Source organism: Brassica rapa, chromosome A10 (genome assembly GCF_000309985.2).
Source record: "Brassica rapa cultivar Chiifu-401-42 chromosome A10, CAAS_Brap_v3.01, whole genome shotgun sequence".
Lineage (NCBI taxonomy): Eukaryota > Viridiplantae > Streptophyta > Magnoliopsida > Brassicales > Brassicaceae > Brassica > Brassica rapa.
This window is the reverse complement of record NC_024804.2, coordinates 19699364-19719649: the sequence shown is the minus strand read 5'-3', so window position 1 is coordinate 19719649 and position 20286 is coordinate 19699364. Positions and strand designations below refer to the sequence as shown.

At 35.3% G+C, this 20286-nt stretch overlaps 5 protein-coding genes across 6 annotated transcripts; 3 read left to right on the top strand and 2 right to left on the bottom strand.

Moving 5' to 3' along the window:
* Positions 1 to 203: 203 nt before the first annotated feature.
* On the bottom strand, positions 204 to 2833 carry LOC103847266 (transcription factor DIVARICATA). Its single transcript, XM_009124323.2, has 2 exons — positions 1859 to 2833; positions 204 to 1783 (listed from the first exon to the last, which is right to left on the bottom strand). Exons 1-2 carry the CDS (start codon positions 2149 to 2151, stop codon positions 1453 to 1455), a joined length of 624 nt encoding a protein of 207 aa, XP_009122571.1. The 5' UTR covers positions 2152 to 2833; the 3' UTR covers positions 204 to 1452.
* A 250-nt stretch (positions 2834 to 3083) lies between these two features.
* Positions 3084 to 4162, top strand: LOC103847265 (40S ribosomal protein S17-4). 2 transcript variants are annotated; one of them, XM_009124322.3, is made up of 2 exons: positions 3084 to 3167; positions 3554 to 4162. In XM_009124322.3, exon 2 carries the CDS (start codon positions 3588 to 3590, stop codon positions 3996 to 3998), a length of 411 nt encoding a protein of 136 aa, XP_009122570.1. In that variant the 5' UTR covers positions 3084 to 3167; positions 3554 to 3587; the 3' UTR covers positions 3999 to 4162. The 2 variants fall into 2 exon arrangements, with proteins under 2 accessions (XP_009122570.1, XP_009122569.1); XM_009124321.3 differs by having other exon boundaries at positions 3085 to 3167; positions 3557 to 4162.
* A 2663-nt stretch (positions 4163 to 6825) lies between these two features.
* On the top strand, positions 6826 to 10900 carry LOC103847264 (pentatricopeptide repeat-containing protein At5g04810, chloroplastic). The gene is made up of 10 exons (XM_009124320.3): positions 6826 to 7772; positions 7838 to 7965; positions 8046 to 8186; positions 8263 to 8349; positions 8425 to 8578; positions 8655 to 8714; positions 8925 to 9353; positions 9672 to 9967; positions 10041 to 10170; positions 10245 to 10900. Exons 1-10 carry the CDS (start codon positions 6876 to 6878, stop codon positions 10743 to 10745), a joined length of 2823 nt encoding a protein of 940 aa, XP_009122568.1. The 5' UTR covers positions 6826 to 6875; the 3' UTR covers positions 10746 to 10900.
* LOC103847263 (zinc finger CCCH domain-containing protein 53) lies at positions 10664 to 13375 on the bottom strand. The gene is made up of 4 exons (XM_009124319.3): positions 12436 to 13375; positions 11987 to 12256; positions 11651 to 11874; positions 10664 to 11538 (listed from the first exon to the last, which is right to left on the bottom strand). The coding sequence occupies exons 1-4, from the start codon at positions 12538 to 12540 to the stop codon at positions 11184 to 11186; spliced, it is 954 nt and encodes a 317-aa protein (XP_009122567.1). The 5' UTR covers positions 12541 to 13375; the 3' UTR covers positions 10664 to 11183.
* Positions 13376 to 18283: 4908 nt separating this feature from the next.
* Positions 18284 to 19480, top strand: LOC103847262 (transcription repressor OFP13). The gene has a single exon (XM_009124318.3). The coding sequence runs from the start codon at positions 18510 to 18512 to the stop codon at positions 19296 to 19298; it is 789 nt and encodes a 262-aa protein (XP_009122566.1). The 5' UTR covers positions 18284 to 18509; the 3' UTR covers positions 19299 to 19480.
* Positions 19481 to 20286: the final 806 nt, after the last annotated feature.

Genomic DNA, 20286 nt, shown 5'->3' with positions numbered 1-20286 from the left:
TACCTTCTACTACTAGTTTAAACTAAAACTAGTTCATGGCCCAATGGGCCTTACTACCAATTAATAAAGCCCTTTGATTACAATTATTCAGTTTTTGGAAAGAAAAATCCAAACTATCATTTGCGCTAGATCTGGTTATATGATACAAACCTATTTTTGATTTAAAAAAAATTGATCAGAATCAAATGCTCGATGAGTTTTACAAGGCGTGTGTTAGAAAAAGATTGGAAATAAATGATGTCTGTGTGATCCAGCATAGACTTTATTGAAGAAAATGGATCATACTATCTTATGTAATCTCTAGCTTCTAGTGCTTTTTTTTTTGGTTTTTGAGTCTATACATGGGTGTTTCCCATGTTCATTACTTAGCCTCAGAAAAAAAATTTCTATGACGGGTGAAAAAAAGATTGTTTCAATGTGCCAAAATGGCACGCTGTCTAGTTTATGAAGCTGATCTTCAACTTCACAAGAACCAACTTCTAAGGGTCCAAACTCTTTTTGGTTGTAGAAAATGGAGAAGGAGATCCTAGAGATGAAGAAAGAAGAAACTCGAGCAACAGAGCTAGAAGGTGCTGGGAAGGTAATCTTGCATCATACCATCAACTTAGACTTTGTTTTTTTTTTTTTTTTGTCATCTATCCATCTAAGTTAGATCAAGTGGAGAACAGACGAGCCAATCCTCCGAGGAGCATTTCCATCTGTCCGGGTCTGATCTATATGGGAGAAAATATAACCTCTGGTCTTTGTATTTTTTGCTAATCCGTCTGCCCGGCCATTTCGACTTCGAGGAATATGAGACAGTCTCACATCCTCGAAGTCTTCCTGTAACCTCTGAAATACTTCGATCTCTATCGCAAAAGTTGGCCAGTCCATCGGGTTTGTAGTCATATTCACTAAGTCCGAGCAGTCTGTCTCAAACCATACCGAAGTGATCCTTTGCATTGATGTTTTACGAAAATGTATTGTAGTGTTCATCTTCTAGATGCATTTGTGGTACCCGAGTCTGGCTTTGCTTTCAGAACAAATGAACATTTAGCACAACATACCAAACTAAACGAATCCGTTCGTTGATTGTTTGCTTTCACTATCTTACGCAGAAACCTGAGTAAAAGAAGCCTTGAGTTCGTCACTAGCACACTACCATCTGGTCATAAAGCAACCAATAGTTAAAAAATAAAAAAGTCTTTAATTTTTTGTCCTCTCTTGGTTTGAGACTCCTGATGTGTGTTGTGTTCTGAAGAAATCAAGTTTTAGACGAAGATATAAACGACTGCCTAAAATGGTATGGTACCAAACGTATTTGTGTGTTGCAAAAATATTTCCTCGCTATTTTAGTCTTTCATCACCATCTTCATCAGCAAATACCTAATGTTATTGTTTTCCTATTCACAACAAAATGTGTAAAACGCTAATAACAAACTAAAACATCGGCAATTTCATTTCCTTCTTTCATCACATCTGAAAACTGAAATCCTCTAAATGGCCACCCGGAGTTAATTGCTGACCAAACTCAGACATGATCTGTTGCTGCTGCTGAGGCTGAACAGGACTCCCCTGCTGCCCATTCCAGTTCATGTTGGAACCATGCATGGCTAAGCTAGTATCGACCGTAGTTATGTCGTGGATGCTCGACCTTTTCCTCTCTTTCTTCACCGAGTTCTGTCTAAGGAAATATTTCTGAGCATGACTAGCTACTTGCGTGGGTGTCCTCGTTACCACCACGTTCCTCGATATGCTCCTCCAGTCTCCTTTACCATATCTCTTTAATCCTACCAGAAACAATCTGCAACAAAACATTCATAATATTCAGCTGTTAATCCTCCTAAGGTCTCTAACCAACTAAACCCGTTATACATACTTGTGTTCGCTTTCCGACCAAGGAGTTCCTCTTTTCCGCTCGTTCTCTCCGTGTATAGACTCAAACGAGATCTGACCGGCCGAGTCATCCATATAACGCGGGACATGGACTCTGCCAGAATCGATCTCAATAACATCATGCACCAAGGCCTCGTAATGCTCCCTAACTTCACCAGCAGATTTCTGTAGCTGATCGGCTATAATCTCCCACCGGTTAGGAGAACCTTCAGGGAAAAGCACCAAAGCATGCTCGAACATCTTATCCTCCGACCTTGTCCACTGACTCGACGCCATATCCAAAGATTTATGAGTGGTGGGTGTGAACAAAAAAAGACTCCAAAGTGGGAAAGTTCAAAAATTTGAATTTGGTTGGAGGTTGGAGATTAAACTGTTGAAGAGTGTCCGATTATTTATACGGATTCTCTTGTTTTTTCTTAAGATTGTTTTGTAGTGGGAAATTAAAGGGGGGAAGAAGCAGCTCAGAGTCCAACTTCAACACGTTTTCTCTGTACAATTTTGGTATGTCTTTTGTATATCTCTCTTCTATATTTTCACTTTATTTAATTTTAGGTTACACACACGTCACCTGTCGACTGAATTTTTGCTAGACTTTGTTACAATTATCTTGTTATTGTAAGCATATGCCACATTTATTCCAATAATATCGGAGCACGTACCTATTTTAGAAAGAAAAAAAAACACCGCCTAAAAAAGTACGACAAGCAATCTAGAATGTATCCCTGTCTGTCACTCTGTCGCTTGATGTTCTGCTTTTATTAACTAGAATCTTAAACATAGTTAAACCTGGTTCTTTCTCTCCTGTAAATTGTTGTTTACCTTTCAGCGCATATGTAATACTTCTTCTTCTTCTTCATGTTTCTTGGTGATACTACATTTTCGAAACAAATCTCGTAGAAGTAAAAATTGCATGATTGTTAATTGTTTTGGTGAATAGGGGTGAACCCAAGAATGACTCCAGTTTTAATTAAGTACCGCAAAATTTGACCAAATTTGTTATCAGTTGGGCCATTGATGCTAGTCAAGAGTGTAGCATTAAAAAGTTCAAGACTGACAGACTATTAATTTGAAAAGTCATAGAAGATTTTTAACTTTTTGGGCCAATATGGTATCAGCTCTAGCATTATTGAACCGAACTTAGGCCCAATAATATAACATGGGCTGATAATAGAGCCCGTAGAGAGAGAACAAATAAACCCTAACGAGAACCTTTATATATAAAGAAAAGGCAATTTCCCTTCTCCGTCTTTGCTCCTATCATTTTTGCTGCCGCTTCTTCATCTTCCTCGCAGGTACGTTCTGGTTATCCCTAGACATTTGAATCATTGTCGAGAAAACTCATAGGAAATATAAAGAAGATTGTGATCTATGTATTGTCTGTTTGAAAGGTGTAGAATGGTATAGTCTTAGGTTTTGCTAGATTCGTCAATGTGGGTGTATGTAACGATTGATTAGATTAGATTAAATGAGTTAGCACACCTCTTTCAATCTCAGTGTTCCTAATGTTGTTGATAAACATCCTCTTAATATTTTTTGCAATATTATTGACTCTCTTTTTTATTCATTTTTTGTGAAAAATAAAAAATGACTATTTCGATTGATGCTTGTTCATATGTTTATTGATCTCTCTAATGTGTTCTTGCTAATAAGACATGAGTTACTTGTGCTCTACTGTTAGCAGGTAAGTAAGTAAGTCAGAGATAAACTGAAAGATGGGGCGTGTCCGTACCAAGACCGTGAAGAAATCTTCTCGCCAAGTCATCGAGAAGTATTACTCTCGCATGACACTCGACTTCCACACGAACAAGAAGATCCTCGAAGAAGTCGCAATCATCCCTTCGAAGCGTCTCCGCAACAAGATCGCTGGATTCTCCACCCATTTGATGAAGAGGATCCAGAAGGGACCAGTCCGTGGTATCTCGCTCAAGCTTCAAGAGGAAGAGCGTGAGCGCCGCATGGACTTTGTTCCCGATGAGTCTGCCATCAAGACCGATGTGATCAAGGTGGACAAGGAGACTCTTGAGATGCTTGCTTCCCTTGGAATGGCTGACACTCCTGGCTTCTCTGAAGTTGAGACTCAGGCTCCGGCTCCTGCTTTTGGCAGGCCACCCAGAAGGTTCTGAGGAGTTTGCTCTTTATTATCAGTCAATCAAGATTCTGTTGCCTTTTCAATTTTAGGGACACAAGAGTTGCAGTTCTTTGAGTGTTTTATGTCTTTTGATTCGAGACTTATGTCTGAAACTGAAAGTTAAGACTTTTTTCTATATTCCATACTTTTTTGAGTTTTGATGAGCGTTGGTTTAACTAACAAGCTATGTTCTAACAAAGATTATAGGATAGACATAACAATTAGTACTACCAACACTAGTCTCCTAAACTAAAATGTAATAAAAAATTTCACAGTTTCCTATCAAATTAACCAAATTGTATTTAACATAATCCCTTATATATTAATTGAGGAACATTTGAAAAGATGTAACTTCAATTTTGTATTAATTAAAAGAGGCCCCAATGCATAGGTGGCACTCAATTAGGTAGTCAATTACAATCAATTAAAAAATAAGTAGGTCCACATTCGATTTTTATATGTTGTTAGATATATAAGTTGGTCAAACTATATGATATAATGATATGATATGATATTTTCTTTCCTTAAATAAAACCTACGGAATTACCATAAATGACTAATATATATATGACAATTAATGAGTTTAATAATAAAGATTTGATAACAATGTATATCTCCTCCATCATTTTTTGTTTAATTTTATATTATTAAAATAAATTAAACAATCAAATTAGCTATAAAAATAAAATTTAGATTTTTTCGTATATGTTATATTTTGAATTTTTAAAAACGACAATAAATGACTAAAACTATTAAAATTATAATGTTAAAAATTAATGATCAATGTTTTAACATTTTTATTATAAGAAGATACACATGATTTTAAAACCATATGAGTAAAAAATATCATTTAATAATAAAAAATATATATATATATATTAAACACTATATACCATAAGATTACATAAATATTTTAATATTAAAACTTTCAATGAATTTTCAAGAACATTTATAAATTATAAACTTATTAAAGATTTCAGATTGAAAATTTTGTTATCGATGATTTAAATATTTTGTTATAAAACGATATTAACGATCATAGAACCGTATGATTATAAATTCTTATTTAATAAATAACTATACAAAATATACTATTCCTAGAAAAATAGGTTGGTCCATCTTAACTTATATTACACTTTTTATTAAACTAACTATCGAATTGATAAATAACGTACCAAAAAATGTTTTGCACTTTCCTTAAATAAAAGCTACGAAATTACCTAATATGATTAACGTATATGTGAAAATTAATTATAATGAATAATAAATATTTGATAGCAATTTTTGTATCTTAGTTCTTTTTTTAATTTTATATTATTAAAATATATTTAAAAATCACATTAAATATATAATAAAAACATTTATAATTTTTCTTATATGTTATATTTTGAATTTTTCAAAACGTCTATAAATTATTAGAAATTTGAAGATCCCCACTCTAAAAATTTTGTGATCAATAGATTATTTTTTTGTCATAATAAGTTACAAATGATCATAAAATTGTATTAATATGAACTTGTATTTAATATTATGTACACATTATTTTAAAACCATATGAGTAAAAAATATCATTTAATAATAAAACATATATATTTATATATATATATAGATTATACTATATACCATAAGATTACATAAATATTTTAATATTAAAACTTTCAATGAATTTTCAAAAACATTTATAAATTATAAACTTATTAAAGATTTCACATTGAAAATTTTGTTATCGATGATTTAAATATTCAATTATAAAATGATATGAATGATCATAGAACTGTATGATTATAAATTCTCATTTAATAAATGACTATATAAAATATACTATTCTTAGAAAAATAGGTTCGTCCATCTCGACTTACATTATATTTTTTATTAAACTAACTATCGAATTGATAAATAATCTACCAAAATTTTTTTTGCACTTTCCTTAATTAGAAGCTACGAAATTACCTAATATGATTAACGTATATATGAAAATTAATTATTATGAATAATAAATATTTGATAACAATTTTGGTATCTTAGTTCTTTTTTTAATTTTATATTATTGAAAGATATTAAAAAATCACATTAAATATATAATAAAAACATTTATATTTTTTCTTATATGTTATATTTGAATTTTTGAAAACGTTTATATATTATTAGAAATTTGAATATTCCCACTCTGAAAATTTTGTGATCAATAGATTATTTTTTTTGTTATAATAAGTTACAAATGATCATAAAATATAACGCATATGAATTTTTATTTAATAAATATTCAAACTAAATAATATATATATATATATAAACACTAATGATTTAAAGCAATAAGATTGGCTGATCAATTTAGTCGTCCAGTTGAAATCTTTCAAAAGTATGTGAAAGATTAAAGTCAAAGTAAATATGGATTTAGAATATTAGTTATATTTTACTAACCAAATACCGAAAAAAACCGAACCGAACCAAAACCAACCCGATATTCGGATTGAACACCCGTAATCCAAATGAAACCAAACTATTGTTTCATTCTCCAAAATATAATAAAAATAATAACTTAATCCCGCGCAAGGCGCGGGTCTTATCCTAGTCATGTTTTATTTAAATAGATCACCCAATAATTTAATAATTTAACTCGATGAATGCCTAAATCCAACATTTGATCCTAATAATTTAATAACGTACAGGTTTTTACTTTTAGTCGAACTAAATTACTGAATTTTTTTAAAAGTTAAACGTGATTATGCTATCTAAATGTGAATTATATACAGTTTTATAAGGGCAAATTAGTAATTTAACAGACATAAACTAGTTAAGGACTATATGGTACATTCCGTTATAACCAAAGGAGAGAAAAGAAAAGAAAAGAAACGGAGAGAGCATAGAGAGAATGGATAATGGAGGGAGCGTGTTGTCCCTCTCTGCTCCACACTTTCCTTACTCCTCCGCCACCATCCTCCGTCGCCACTCTCCGGCGGCTTCCATCTCCTACTCTCTCAAACCACAACCGCCACAGCCTCCGCCCGAACCTCCTGAAAGTCCAGACCTTCGCCGACCGGAGAAATCTCTCGGTTCTTCTTCTTCTTCCTCTCCCACCTCAACCCCTAAAACACCTCTTAAGAATCCTCTCAAGGGTCTGACCAATCCCAATCGCTCTTCCGCGTCTCCTCTTGTTCAATCAGAGGTGGCTAGTAAAGTCTCTTCCTTTGGCTCTGCTTTAGCATCGAAGCTACGCTTATCCAGCAAGCTATCTCCTCCTCCACCACCACCACCACCTCCAGTGGAGGTAACCCAATTCAGAGATGACTTACAAACCGACAAGAAACCAAAGGAAACTCGTGAATTCCGACAAGAAGGGAAGATATTTGTCGGAAACTTACCTACTTGGATAAAAAAACCAGAGTTCCAAGAGTTTTTCCGACAGTTCGGTCCCATAGAGACCGCCATTCTAATCAAAGGCCACCACCAGGTGGAGAAGAACGCTGGATTCGGGTTCATCATCTACTCCACGGAGAAGTCCGCGATGAAGGCCGTGGAGTTCGACGGGGTTGAGTTTCACGGCAGAGTGCTGACGGTGAAGCTAGACGACGGGAAGAGGCTGAAGACGAAGGCTGAGCAGAGGGCGAGATGGGTGGAGGCTGAAGGAGAAGAAGAAGACGCTAAGATGTCGAGTAAGTCGTCGTGGCATCAGGAGAGAGAAGGGTCGAGGAAGACTCTACAGAGGATTCTAGATAGTAATGGAGATAACTGGCAAGCTGTTGTCTCAGCTTTCGAGAAGATCAACAAGGTTTGTCCTTTTTGTTACTTCACTTTATCATACTGCTTCACTGATTCAATGTGTGTACTCATCAGCCGTCTAGGACGGAGTTTGGTTTGATGGTGAAGTACTATGGAAGAAGAGGTGATGTGCATCGAGCACGTGAGACTTTTGAGAGGATGCGTTCGAGGGGTATCACGCCAACGTCACGTATATACACAAGGTAACTATCTCCTTTTGTTATCTTCTTCAGTTTCTGCTTAGTCCAACGTGTGATAAGTCATTGCTTGAATCAACATGCAGCCTTATTCACGCTTATGCAGTTGGTAGAGACATGGAGGAAGCGCTCTCTTGCGTTCGTAAGATGAAAGAAGAAGGTATTGAGATGAGTTTGGTTACTTATAGTGTTATCGTTGGAGGCTTCTCTAAAGCTGGAAATGCAGAGTAAGTAGTTAAATTATTGTCTCTAACCATTGTTATATACACTAATTGCATCTGATACTTTTGTTGTCTTTGGAAGAGCTGCAGATCAGTGGTTTGATGAGGCCAAAAGGATACACAAATCCCTTAACGCCAGTATCTATGGGAAGATCATATATGCACACTGGTAAACACAAATCTAGTTGTGTGGTTTGTAGCTTTTGTCTTTAAACTAAAAGATCTGGTCTGGATAATGTCTCAGTCAGGCGTGCAACATGGAACGAGCAGAGGAATTGGTTAGGGAGATGGAAGAAGAAGGTATCGACGCTCCCATTGCTATCTACCACACCATGATGGATGGTTACACTATGGTCGCCGATGAGAAGAAATGTTTAATTGTTTTCAAAAGACTCAAGGTTTGGGCTCTCTTCCTTCACTTTTTCTTTAGTATCTGAGCAAAAGTGAAGATGGTTTATTATGTTTTGTTAACAGGAATGTGGATTTACTCCAACAGTTGTCACTTATGGTTGCCTCATTAATCTTTATACTAAGGTAAGAAAGAAACATTTATTTATACCCTGGAAAGGACCCTGACCATTGTGTCAGAGGTCACTAGTTCGAGTGACCACTGGGACGAAATTAATATTACATGATGTGGTTTCGGGCCAGGGAGGTTCAGAGCCAAATAAAAGAAAAACATTTATTTGGATGATTTTTCTTGGTACTGTGCCTCAAGTCCTCTTGCCTCTCTCCTCTTGTTAGGTTGGGAAGATTCCAAAAGCTTTGGAAGTCAGCAGAACGATGAAGGAACAAGGCATAAAGCACAACTTAAAGACCTATTCCATGATGATCAACGGATTCGTTAAACTAAAAGACTGGGCCAATGCCTTTGCTGTGTTTGAAGATATGGTTAACGACGGCATGAAACCGGATGTTATACTGTATAACAACATCATCGCAGCCTTCTGCGGAATGGGTAACATGGAACGAGCGGTCCAGACCGTGAAGGAAATGCAGAAGCTGAGGCATAGGCCTACCACGAGGACGTTCATGCCTATCATACACGGGTATGCTAAGTCCGGTGACATGAGGAAGTCTCTAGAAGTTTTCGATATGATGAGGAGATGCGGGTGTGTTCCAACCGTTCACACTTTCAATGCTTTGATTAATGGCTTAGTTGAGAAACGTCAGGTATGTTTCAAGAATCTTGTTCTCCAAACTTTGTTTTTCGGTTCGGTTCTTAGATTCCGGATAAATTGTGCCAAAGGCCTAAATAGTTTTACTAGAATACCTTTTATCCAAAATATTTTAAATTATCTGATTTATCCTAATTTTTATCTGAAAACCCCAGAAATCTGATTTATAATCCAAAAATCCTGGTTTTACTTTTTAACCGAAATAACCGAACTGAAACCAAACCAAACTTTTTAAATACCTGGATCTCAAACCTCTAGAACTGAACCGGAACCGAGAACCGGATATTCAGGCTAAATCTATTGTTGATTGTAGATGGAGAAGGCGGTTGAGATATTAGATGAGATGACATTAGCGGGTGTTAGCGCAAACGAACACACTTACACAAAGATCATGCAAGGCTATGCATCGGTTGGCGATACAGGAAAAGCCTTTGAGTATTTCACAAGGCTTCAAAACGAAGGTTTAAAGGTTGACATCTTCACTTACGAGGCGCTGCTTAAAGCCTGCTGCAAATCAGGACGGATGCAGAGCGCACTAGCTGTCACCAAAGAGATGAGCACAAGAAACATCCCTCGCAACTCCTTCGTCTATAACATTTTGATCGACGGGTAAAAAGCATCATCAACAACCTTTTGTGTAACCACTTCTTGAAATCGCATTCTTAGTTAAGTTTTATTGTAGATGGGCAAGGAGAGGTGATGTATGGGAAGCTGCGGATCTGATGCAGCAGATGAAGAAAGAAGGTGTTAAACCAGACATTCATACTTACACATCTTTCATTAGTGCTTGCTCTAAAGCTGGCGACATGAATGTAAGTTTTTACACATCTTTGGTTTTGGTTTGTGACCAGAAAGAGAACTTGTTTGAACATGTTTGTTTTGACAGAGAGCTACACAAACAATCCAAGAGATGGAAGCATTAGGGGTGAGGCCAAACATCAAGACGTACACGACGTTAATAAAAGGATGGGCACGAGCTTCTCTTCCAGAGAAAGCCTTGAGCTGCTACGAGGAGATGAAAGCGATGGGGCTAAAACCAGATAAGGCTGTGTATCACTGCCTTATGACATCGCTTCTCTCTCGTGCTTCGATGGCAGAAGGTTACATTTACTCGGGAGTAATGTCGATCTGCAAGGAGATGGTGGAAGCAGGGTTGATTGTTGATATGGGAACTGCGGTTCACTGGTCTAAGTGTTTGTGTAAGATAGAAGGTTCTGGTGGTGAGCTCACAGAGACGTTGCAGAAGACTTTCCCACCTGATTGGAGCTCTCATCATCATCATAGCTACTTGGATCAGGTTTCTGATGTTGATTCTGAGGATGATGATGTTGATGGTGAAAGTGATGATGATGTTAACTTGGTTTCTGGTATGTTATCTTCCAAGTAAGATAAAAAACAGTCCTGTAAGCTGTAACAGATTTAGTATAGAGCAATATCACATTTTTGGTTATTGTTGTGTTTTTTTTTCTTCTGCAAATAAAAAAATGAAACTTGTTGAAAGTGAAATTAATTAAATGACATGATTGATCTGCTTTGTTTTAACTATGTCTCAAAAAAACACATACTCTATTTGTTTGACTTATTTTTTTAATACAAAAATAACATTTTAGAGTATAAAATTTCTATTTAAGTTTAGTATTAATTGCATAATGCATTAATTTTATAAACAAGCATTTTTATCTTAAATAATAGTATTGGTTAAAATATGCTTGATTAAAAATAACATTAATGTGTTTCAAATCAGTTTTTAATATGTAAAAAATATTAAAATGATAACTCTTCATAAAATAAAATTTAGGGAACATTTATAATCAAATGCATTATGTCAATATGGTGGTGGTGTGTATGGCTGGTGTGGAGGCATCAGGTAAGAAGAAGCTCCATTGTTCTCACTGGTGCTTAAACCACCCATTCTCTGCGGGTCCATTGATGGGTAAAAAGGGTTGTCCTGGTTAGGTGGTGCTGAGTGCATATTGTACAGATGCTGCATTGTTGGAGGTAGTAAACCACTCTGAGCCACACTGCCTTCTTGGTACTTCCAAGTTATGTCATGCTCGAGGATCGTTCCAGAGTTAAGTCCACCGATGTAAAGCGTTTTGATGCTTTCATCCTCTGGTGGTTCCAAAGTGCTCATCTCAGCGGCTTTTCGAAGCAGTTTCATCGCAACTGGATCGTTTTTACTGTAGTAAAACAAGATCAATGAGTAACAATTCAAACATAACTGTTTCACATGCATAAATGCAAAAGTACTAGTCTAATACATAAAGGAACAATCATTTGAAAGTATCTTACCCATAATAACGATCTTTTATGTTTTGGTGTGATAACTCTCCTGTCTTGGGCATCTCATGCCTGAATGCGCATCCGGCACCGCTTGTACACTTACCAATGGTGTTGAAACTGCAAACATGTGGCAGGTTCTTTTCATAGTGTGGTTCACTTCTTTGAAGATTCAGAAGAGTATCATTAGGTCCCATCTTCCCAAACGAAGAGTCACAATCCAGTCCAGCTCTAGTCTACAATATATAATTAAAAAAATTAATCAAAATCACCAATGAGGAGACTAGACAATCATGAAACATAAGTAAACGTTTAGTTAAAAACATAAAACGAAGTATGTAAGCATACCATTCGCTCATGTTCTTCAGCAAAATACTCTCTGTTGACATGGCTTCTTGGGATAGAGTCATGGCTAGTAATGTTAAGTGTCGTGTCTCTGACCTGAACTGGAAGACCATACTCAAGATCAAGAATACAGACTTGGCATACGTTCTTCAACTTGGAGCAAGTCTGACAAATTTCGGTTTTCTTGTATCTAGCAGCCCGGCCAGGTCTCCACCTAAACACCGTGAAAGGCCGTGTACATACCTTGCATTCCTTGTCAAAATTCGCTAGTGCCTACATACCAAACAATACATAACACCTCCATATATACAGAGAACATCAACGAGAAAGAGACTGAATAAGAGTTAATGGCACTTGAAAAGAAGATTCAAGAGACATATTGAACCTAAAATAAAGCAACATGAAAAATCAAAGATTGTGTTTGAGGGATGCATGGAAGAGAGGAGGCTCACCATTCGCAAGTAAGGATTGTCACCGAGGCAAGATTGGCAGAGGATTGGGAAATCAGATCGTTCACATCGATAAGCTTCATGATCTCTTAGTATTCTCTGAGCCATCTTATTATCTTCCTCCTCTGCCTTGTCGCACACGAATGTGGCACTACTTTTGAGTTTATACTAGGGCAAAAATCGGTTTGGATTTTTTAAAAGGTTATTTTCGCATCTTTGACATATTTAACCGAAAAAAAAACTCGAAAGTATCAAACAATATGAGAAATTAACATTTTTCTTTTAATTGTACAAATCAGACCTCGTAACGTTTGCAATGACCAAGTGATAAAAAAAAAAACAATCCAATTATAGGATGCGGCCTGTATATCCCTAATTGGTGAAAACTTTCACGTTTAGTACAATATCAGACACACATTCGTATTTAATCCAGGGTTTGTGATTAAATCAATCTAGTTTTTTTTAAGGATATACATATTTGATTGATCCATATATATTTTCAAACCTATAACGAATGAGACTAATAACATTCTTTGAAAATATCATAATGTTGAATCAGAGCTGCATAACGAACAGTAGTCAGTAGTCAGAGTCTTTTGATATCAAATAAAAATCTTTTAGTAATAGAAACTCATAACTAAAAAAATCGACAAACTGAACTAATGTACGTCCAAAATGTTTGATTTATTAGTAAATAAAATCACTTTGATCTAAGATATCGATCATGTGCATATCCAAAAGCTAACTGAAAATGTATCTGTGTATTCATATATTATTCACGTAAACAAAACTGTGCATATCTCACTGAGGCTGATAACACCTAATAGAACAAACTACATTATCTTAGCAACACAAGCTCATATGGAGAATCACATCCTCACAGTCCCTCTGGGCTCAATGGGTGAAGGTTTATTTGCTTAAAGGCGAAACTTTCTGGTCAGCTAAGAGTAATACAACGTTGGGTTCATGGATGTGGCGGAAACTCTTAAAATATAGAGACAAAGCAAAAGGTTTTCATCGAATGGAGGTGAGAAATGGTCAAGATTCCTCGTTTTGGTATGATGCTTGGTCAGATATGGGTCGTCTTCTGGATCTTACGGGAGTCCGGGGATGTGTAGACATGGGGATTTCATTGAGGGCAAGTATGGCAACTGCTGTCTCTAGACGGCCTCGTCGGCATCGCTCAGACCTTTACACTATGATTGAGGAGGCTCTTCATAAGCAGCGTAACAAGATGACAATGGGAAAAGATGTACCAGTCTGGAAGTCTAATACAGACATTTTTAAACCAAAGTTCAGTACGCAAAATACATGGTCTCTTCTTCGAAGTCATGCGCCTACGGTGAGTTGGCACGCTAGCATCTGGTTTCCTTATGCAACACCAAAATATGCATTCATGGCTTGGCTAGCAATGCATAACCGATTAACAACTGGAGACAGAATGCTCTTATGGAATGTTGGTATTGATGCGAGCTGTGTTTTGTGCCAACAACATCTGGAAACAAGAGATCATCTTTTTTTCAGTTGCAGATACTCTCGGGAGGTCTGGTCGGGGCTGGCGCAGGGACTACTTCTCTCACGTTTCACTGATCAATGGCAAGGAATTATGGTGATCCTTGCAGATAAAAATCTCTCGACGTTGAACCTCTACCTAGTACGCTACAGCTTCCAAGTGGCTTTGCATTCCATTTGGAGGGAAAGAAACAACCGTCGTCATGGATCTCAGCCGGTTCTAGCAGGACACCTGATTACAATCATCGACAGACAGATTCGTAATCAATGTCTAATAATGGACTCCAAGAGAATTCGGTCCTATGAGGGTGCTTTGCAACTATGGTTCTCCACAAGATAGTTTAAATTTTATTTTGTGAAGACAAACTTTTCTATCTAAAGTAGCTATGGCTGTAAAAACTACTTTTTCTGAATAAATTTTACATATTATTCAAAAAAAAAAAAAAAAAAAAAAAAAAAAGACAGTTTGCTTACGTATAGTTTATCAAAATTTAATGCAACTCTTGCGTATACCCATTAACGGAAAAATATATTTTTCGGTTCTTTATTTACTACTATAATTTTGAAGATACTCAAATCTGCAATATAATCAAATAATTTTAGTATGGAATCTTAATAAAACAGCAGTCAGAACTATTCGACTTAATGAACCCATGCCCTTTTACATATTTAATTTTGTAAATACTGAATATAAAAATTGGCCAATACGCTGCATGATACGTTAAGTAAATCGTATTAAATAAAAACATGTGGTTCGTAAGCGTACGTATCACAAGTCACGTATTATAATATGCTTGTATAACAAATAAACATTCATACACCAACTAAACCGTAATGTCGAAAGACATATAATTGTTTTCATTTATCATTGTGAAGGTTAGGATAAGAACAAAATAAAAATGCATTAATAATGACTCAATCATGTAATTTATATTATGTTAATAATGTTTATGAGTGAGAAAGCCTAGACAGAAGGAACAATATGACATGGAACAAGATACGATCAATACAATGGATCTCCCACTTCGTTACCTTCTTCTCTTCTTCCACTTTGAATGTCACCTAACTAATAAAGATATGTACTCTGAAGATATTGAGTAGCTAGCCCATTTTTCATTGCACCTGTGTAAGCAAAATCTTGTCGATATCTTACACTTTTATGCAGAGATTAATGAAGTGCGGGGTCAAGAAAGAATATTTTTTGTATGTTCATTCATCAAAGTCGTTTGAAAACTGAAACAGAAAAAGCAACAAGTCAAATTCTAGTTGAGACAAAGAGAAGTAGTGAGGCGGTGCCCATGTGGCCTCCAAACATTTAAGTCCTAGGTACACATACATGACCTTAAATTAAATGTTACATAATTAATCCCATTATAATTATTTAAGATTTCCCCAGTGTCCATAACTATTTCATTCATAAATGTGAACCCTTTTAAACCCATCTTTACTGTTGACAACAAAACTAGCCTTTATTGTTACTGTAAATAAGAAAAATCAAATAAGAACAGACAAAAGTCAATTTCTCTATTGAATTTTTAATATGTATCCCTTGCAACATTATGTCCATGCTAGTGCATTCTAGAGATGAACCTATTATCAGTAGGTTTCCACTTTGCGCTCATGCATATGACTTGTGGAGTGTGTACGAGTGTATAATAACTGTGTAACTATTATATATAGAAAGCATATAACAAATATTTGCACCAGACAAACCCATGAGCTATTAGTTTTTTATTGTCAAGAAAATGAGGTATTATTAGTTATGCGACATGATAATTGTATATTAGTTCTAGGCTTCTATCTAGTTGTAGTTTTTAATCTAGCATTATAAACTCATATAGTAGGGTCGAATAATGATAGATTAGTTGCTAACTTTTACAAAATTGAATAACTAATCATAAGGGTCAACGGGGTACATGTTCCATGCATTGCTGGCTTTGCCTGTTGCTCGATGATTTCAAGTAATGCTCTTTTCATGCAATCTTGATGATCTTATTTTGAATCAAGTCGCCCATAATTGTACTTTCTCTTATTCTTTTAAAACTAATCATATATTAAAAATACTAAATTTGATTAATTATTCACCAAAACTTTAGTTTTGAATTAGTAAATCTCGTTGAATCATATGAGTCATTTGATAATAGGTAGAAGGCAAGATGTCTCTAGTGTCCGAATTGTCAAAAATAAATTTATCACAACATTTAACGAACCAGACTATTGGAATCTCTACCGTATCTCTAATAATTCCAACAGCTGGTTTACTTCATTATCCTTCCTTCGTGAATAAAATACTAAGGAAAATATTTGGCCATTTATCAAATCATCCTACTTAGTAATTATAAGTTCATAAAAAGTATTTTTCAAAGAAAATAAAGTTAATAAAAAGTAATACTTAGCAATATCAACATCAACCGTATTTGTGGTGAATTCCTTAAAATACTTTAGATGGTGATGGGTTAAATATATACATATATAGCTTCAATCACCGTTGTAGTTGTTGAGAAGTTACTTCCAAAATCTCTTACAACTGTGATTGGCATTTATTATTACTTTTTACACTATTGGAAAATATCGAAAATGTTTATATAAAAATTGGTCTTTAGCAAACGGATAAAGAGGCTTGACCAAGATGTTACATTTGTTCATTTGTTTTTTTCTTTAATTTTATGTATTTCATTAAATTATAGACAGGGCAGTTTCATAAATTTGAGTAAAAGTATTCAAATAAGTTTTTTTTCTCAACAGCAGAAATAGGGATAGGGGATTTAAATTTTAATTATGGCTAAACAGATTTCGAAATTTTTTATGAGATTAGAAAAAATGTTGGAACACTGTAGAGTATTCCTTTTATCGCATATTACAGAATTCTTTTTTTTTCTGAATAGCTTATCATTATTTCGTGTGTTATGAACTTTTTTTTTTGATATTCAACAGAACAAATCAAAGGGAACAAGCCAAAAAAGGTTAAATCAGACACAGTAATCAATTGCTGTCGAAAATGTGAATAATACTCTAATGTACTTGAAGCAAGGGAGAATCTATTTTGTAAATTTATCCCATAGAGATCTAACAGAAGAAAATACACAATTAATATATGCGTGATTCAACGGTACCCTATTTAATTCATCACATGAGTTTTGCACTCTCTTGTTCTCTCTCGTTTTGTTTATGTTCCCATATTTATCCCAAAAAAAGTTTATCCAATATCTTACGCAAATTATATGGAAATCAGAAAAACTACAAAAGACAAAATGATGAATGTGCGGGTAAATAAAGTTAAATGGGTACGTAAACACTTGATGTCTTTATTTCACAACTATGGGTTTGAACATCATATTGGCTCTGCCTAAATCTTTTACTATTTTCAGTTTATATATCTCTGAAACTCTAAACTATTGATTCTTCAAGGACACTGTCGTTGCCCTTACATTCATGTACAGCATTGATGAATCATACTCTTACAACAAATTTAACATGTTTAATTCTTCAAAAAAGTATAAGAGTGATATGTGCTGCGACCAGTCATTCGATTCAATATAGACCTCATTTACGCACAAATGTATATGTATTTATATGGTAAATTACAAATGTAATATGTTGACCGTGGCCAAATTTTAGCAAAAGAAAAAAATGTTCACCGTGAATATTCGTAGAACAGAGGTTTAGAGTCTGTCAATAACTCAATATAGCATGTGGAAAAGTCAAACTGACTGACTGCAGTTTTTACAAACGTGAAATCTAAAATTTGGATGTTAAATACGACTTTTATATTTAAGAAACCTACAAAAACTCAAGTATTAATATCATCCAAGAGTGGTAAGTAGAGATATAATTACTGAGAAGAAGATTTGACATGACGAGCCAATGGACAAGAATGTAGTACCGTCAATCAACCTTTTACACAGTAATACAAAAATACTAGTATCTTTTTATGTTATTGGGATTTGTTTTCTGCAACATTTTCTTGTAAGCAATCGTTTTTAATGCTTTGTGTTCTGCACAGTGCTTTGCCATTGGCTCGGGACTAACATTTAATTTCCCTTGTCTTCAACTAGATTGAATGCTTCTGATGTGTTACTAACTTATAACAAGGACGTGTTCAGAAGTATAATAGCATTGCCAAATTTAAATTCAAATTCAGATAAATCCATTACCAGTGTTTGTATGATCTTTTTCAGTTAGTTACTTCAAGTTCACCTCTCCAACAACCAAAAGGAGCTAATAATGTGTGTATAAATCATATGTGAAAAAGTTGTTTCACCACACGTTACTGAATGTTCCAAAACTAGTAAATGATTTTTATAAAATATCGTTATGTGAGAAAATGATATAATACTGTTAACTATTTTGATCACATTTGATCAATTATGTTAGACTTTAGACAGTTTTATAAAAAAAAAAATCAACATATATTATATTTAAATAAAAAGAATAATAACAGAAAAAAAATAAATAGACACATGAGCTGACCCCACCAGCTCTCTCCTTATATCAATCTCCCTCCAAACTCTTCCCCTTCCATTAATTGCAAACTCTCTCTCAAAAAAAGAAAGCAGAGTTCAACAATGGGGAAGAAGAAGATGATGAAGCTCTCTTCTCTCTTCAGAGGCGTCTCCGGTGGATTACTGGCGGTTCCTCTCTGCTACAATGCCAAGACTCTCTCGTTCCGAGTCGGAGACGACGTGATCAAGACTGTCAACTCTGTCTTCTTCGACAACAACGGAGGAGGAGATGTGTTAGAAGCCGAAACGCCTGAGTCGTGGTTCACGAACTCGTCCGAGACGGCGAGTCACTCAACCGAGTCGGATCAAGACCTCGACGCTGAATCGTTGGAGATGGTGGTGAGAGGAGTCGTTAGATCGGAGCGGCTGTTCTTCGATCCGGGAGTCACCTGCTCGATCCTCGAGAAATCGAAATCGGAATGCGATTCGAAATCCAAGGCCGCGGCGGCGGTTATATCGGAGGATCGGGATTGTAGTAGTATCTACACGCCGCCGATCGAGGACATCAGCGTCCCGGTGGCGATGGAGTCCGACGATCCGTACGGCGATTTCCGGCGATCGATGGAGGAGATGGTGAGGAGCCACGGCGAGCTGGCGAAGGATTGGCGGAGCTTGGAGGCGATGCTCGCGTGGTACTTGAGGATGAACGGGAAGAGGAGCCACGGCGTGATCGTGAGCGCATTCGTCGATCTCCTCTCGGGGCTCTCTGACTCCGGAGCCGGAGCCGGAGCGTCGTCGGTGTCTGACTCGGCTCGTTACTCAACCGCCGTATCTTCTTTGCCGACGTCGCCGTTATGTTCGTCGTCTCGAGGTCAGACGGAGATCGAAGAAGAAGAGAGACGGAGCTGTTAAAAAACTTTTTTAATTTTTTACCGGATTAACTTTTTGGACGCTGTAAAAACGTAAGTAGTCGTTAGATGAAAGCTATATAGTAGTTAGAGCCTTTTGTTAACTTTAATATTATCGTGTGCCCTTTTGTTCGCTGCTGTGTAATAATTAATTTGTGAGTTTCAGACAACAAAAAATCTCTAACATTTGAAACTAACTAGTTTCTATATAAACATTACTCCCTCCGTTTTTTAATATAAGTCGTTTTACAACTATGCACAAAGATTAAGAAAATCATTAATTTCTTATATTTTCGAAACAAAAACATCATTAATTATTTACCTAACCACAATTCAACCAATAAAAAAATAGAAGATATATTATCATTGGTCATATATCATTAATTATTAATAAATGTTACATAGAAAACCGAAAACGACATATAATTTAAAACAAAAAAGTATCTTTAAAACGACTTATATTGAAAAACGGAGGGAGTAGTTAATACTATTAATTTGGTCTAATTACTAATTTTCTAGTTTGAGGTTTATATTTTCTTACGACGTAGTAACTTTTTTACAATAAATCCTCAGTTTGTTTCATACTACAACCTTTTTATTGTTTCATATATTACCAGTCACGGTTTCACTAAATGTTAGTCTAGTGAAAATGATAAGAGTTAAAAAAGTCGTACAAGTATTTTAAAGTTCTATTTAATTCTTCTACTTGTTCAGTGAGTTAATTTGTAAATCAAATACAGGTTACATCAAATTACTCTATTTTGAAAGAACATGCTTTATTTAGAAAATTGCATCTATCTAGAAACTTTTAATTATCAAATTTGACGTGTTATCTACATTTGATTTGACACTTAAAAAAGTATCATCACTCATATCCTATATACTAGTACTACTAAAGCTGTTTACTTTGTGTTAATTATGACTCGTGAGGAGTCAAAATCTTAAAAAGTAATTATAACATAAATACAGAGCGGTTATTGACCTAATAGCAT

Bases quoted from the DNA above. Each gene is read 5' to 3' on its own strand.
- LOC103847266 (XM_009124323.2), bottom strand. From the start codon at position 2,151: ATGGCGTCGAGTCAGTGGACAAGGTCGGAGGATAAGATGTTCGAGCAT. The intron at 1,784-1,858 runs GTATGTATAACG...GTTTTGTTGCAG, and splicing joins TGGTCGGAAAGCGAACACAA to ATTGTTTCTGGTAGGATTAA.
- LOC103847265 (XM_009124322.3), top strand. From the start codon at position 3,588: ATGGGGCGTGTCCGTACCAAGACCGTGAAGAAATCTTCTCGCCAAGTC.
- LOC103847264 (XM_009124320.3), top strand. From the start codon at position 6,876: ATGGATAATGGAGGGAGCGTGTTGTCCCTCTCTGCTCCACACTTTCCT. The intron at 8,350-8,424 runs GTAAACACAAAT...ATAATGTCTCAG, and splicing joins AAGATCATATATGCACACTG to TCAGGCGTGCAACATGGAAC. The intron at 8,715-8,924 runs GTAAGAAAGAAA...TCCTCTTGTTAG, and splicing joins TCATTAATCTTTATACTAAG to GTTGGGAAGATTCCAAAAGC.
- LOC103847263 (XM_009124319.3), bottom strand. From the start codon at position 12,540: ATGGCTCAGAGAATACTAAGAGATCATGAAGCTTATCGATGTGAACGA. The intron at 11,875-11,986 runs GTATGCTTACAT...TATATATTGTAG, and splicing joins CTGAAGAACATGAGCGAATG to ACTAGAGCTGGACTGGATTG. The intron at 11,539-11,650 runs GTAAGATACTTT...GTTTTACTACAG, and splicing joins ATAAAAGATCGTTATTATGG to TAAAAACGATCCAGTTGCGA.
- LOC103847262 (XM_009124318.3), top strand. From the start codon at position 18,510: ATGGGGAAGAAGAAGATGATGAAGCTCTCTTCTCTCTTCAGAGGCGTC.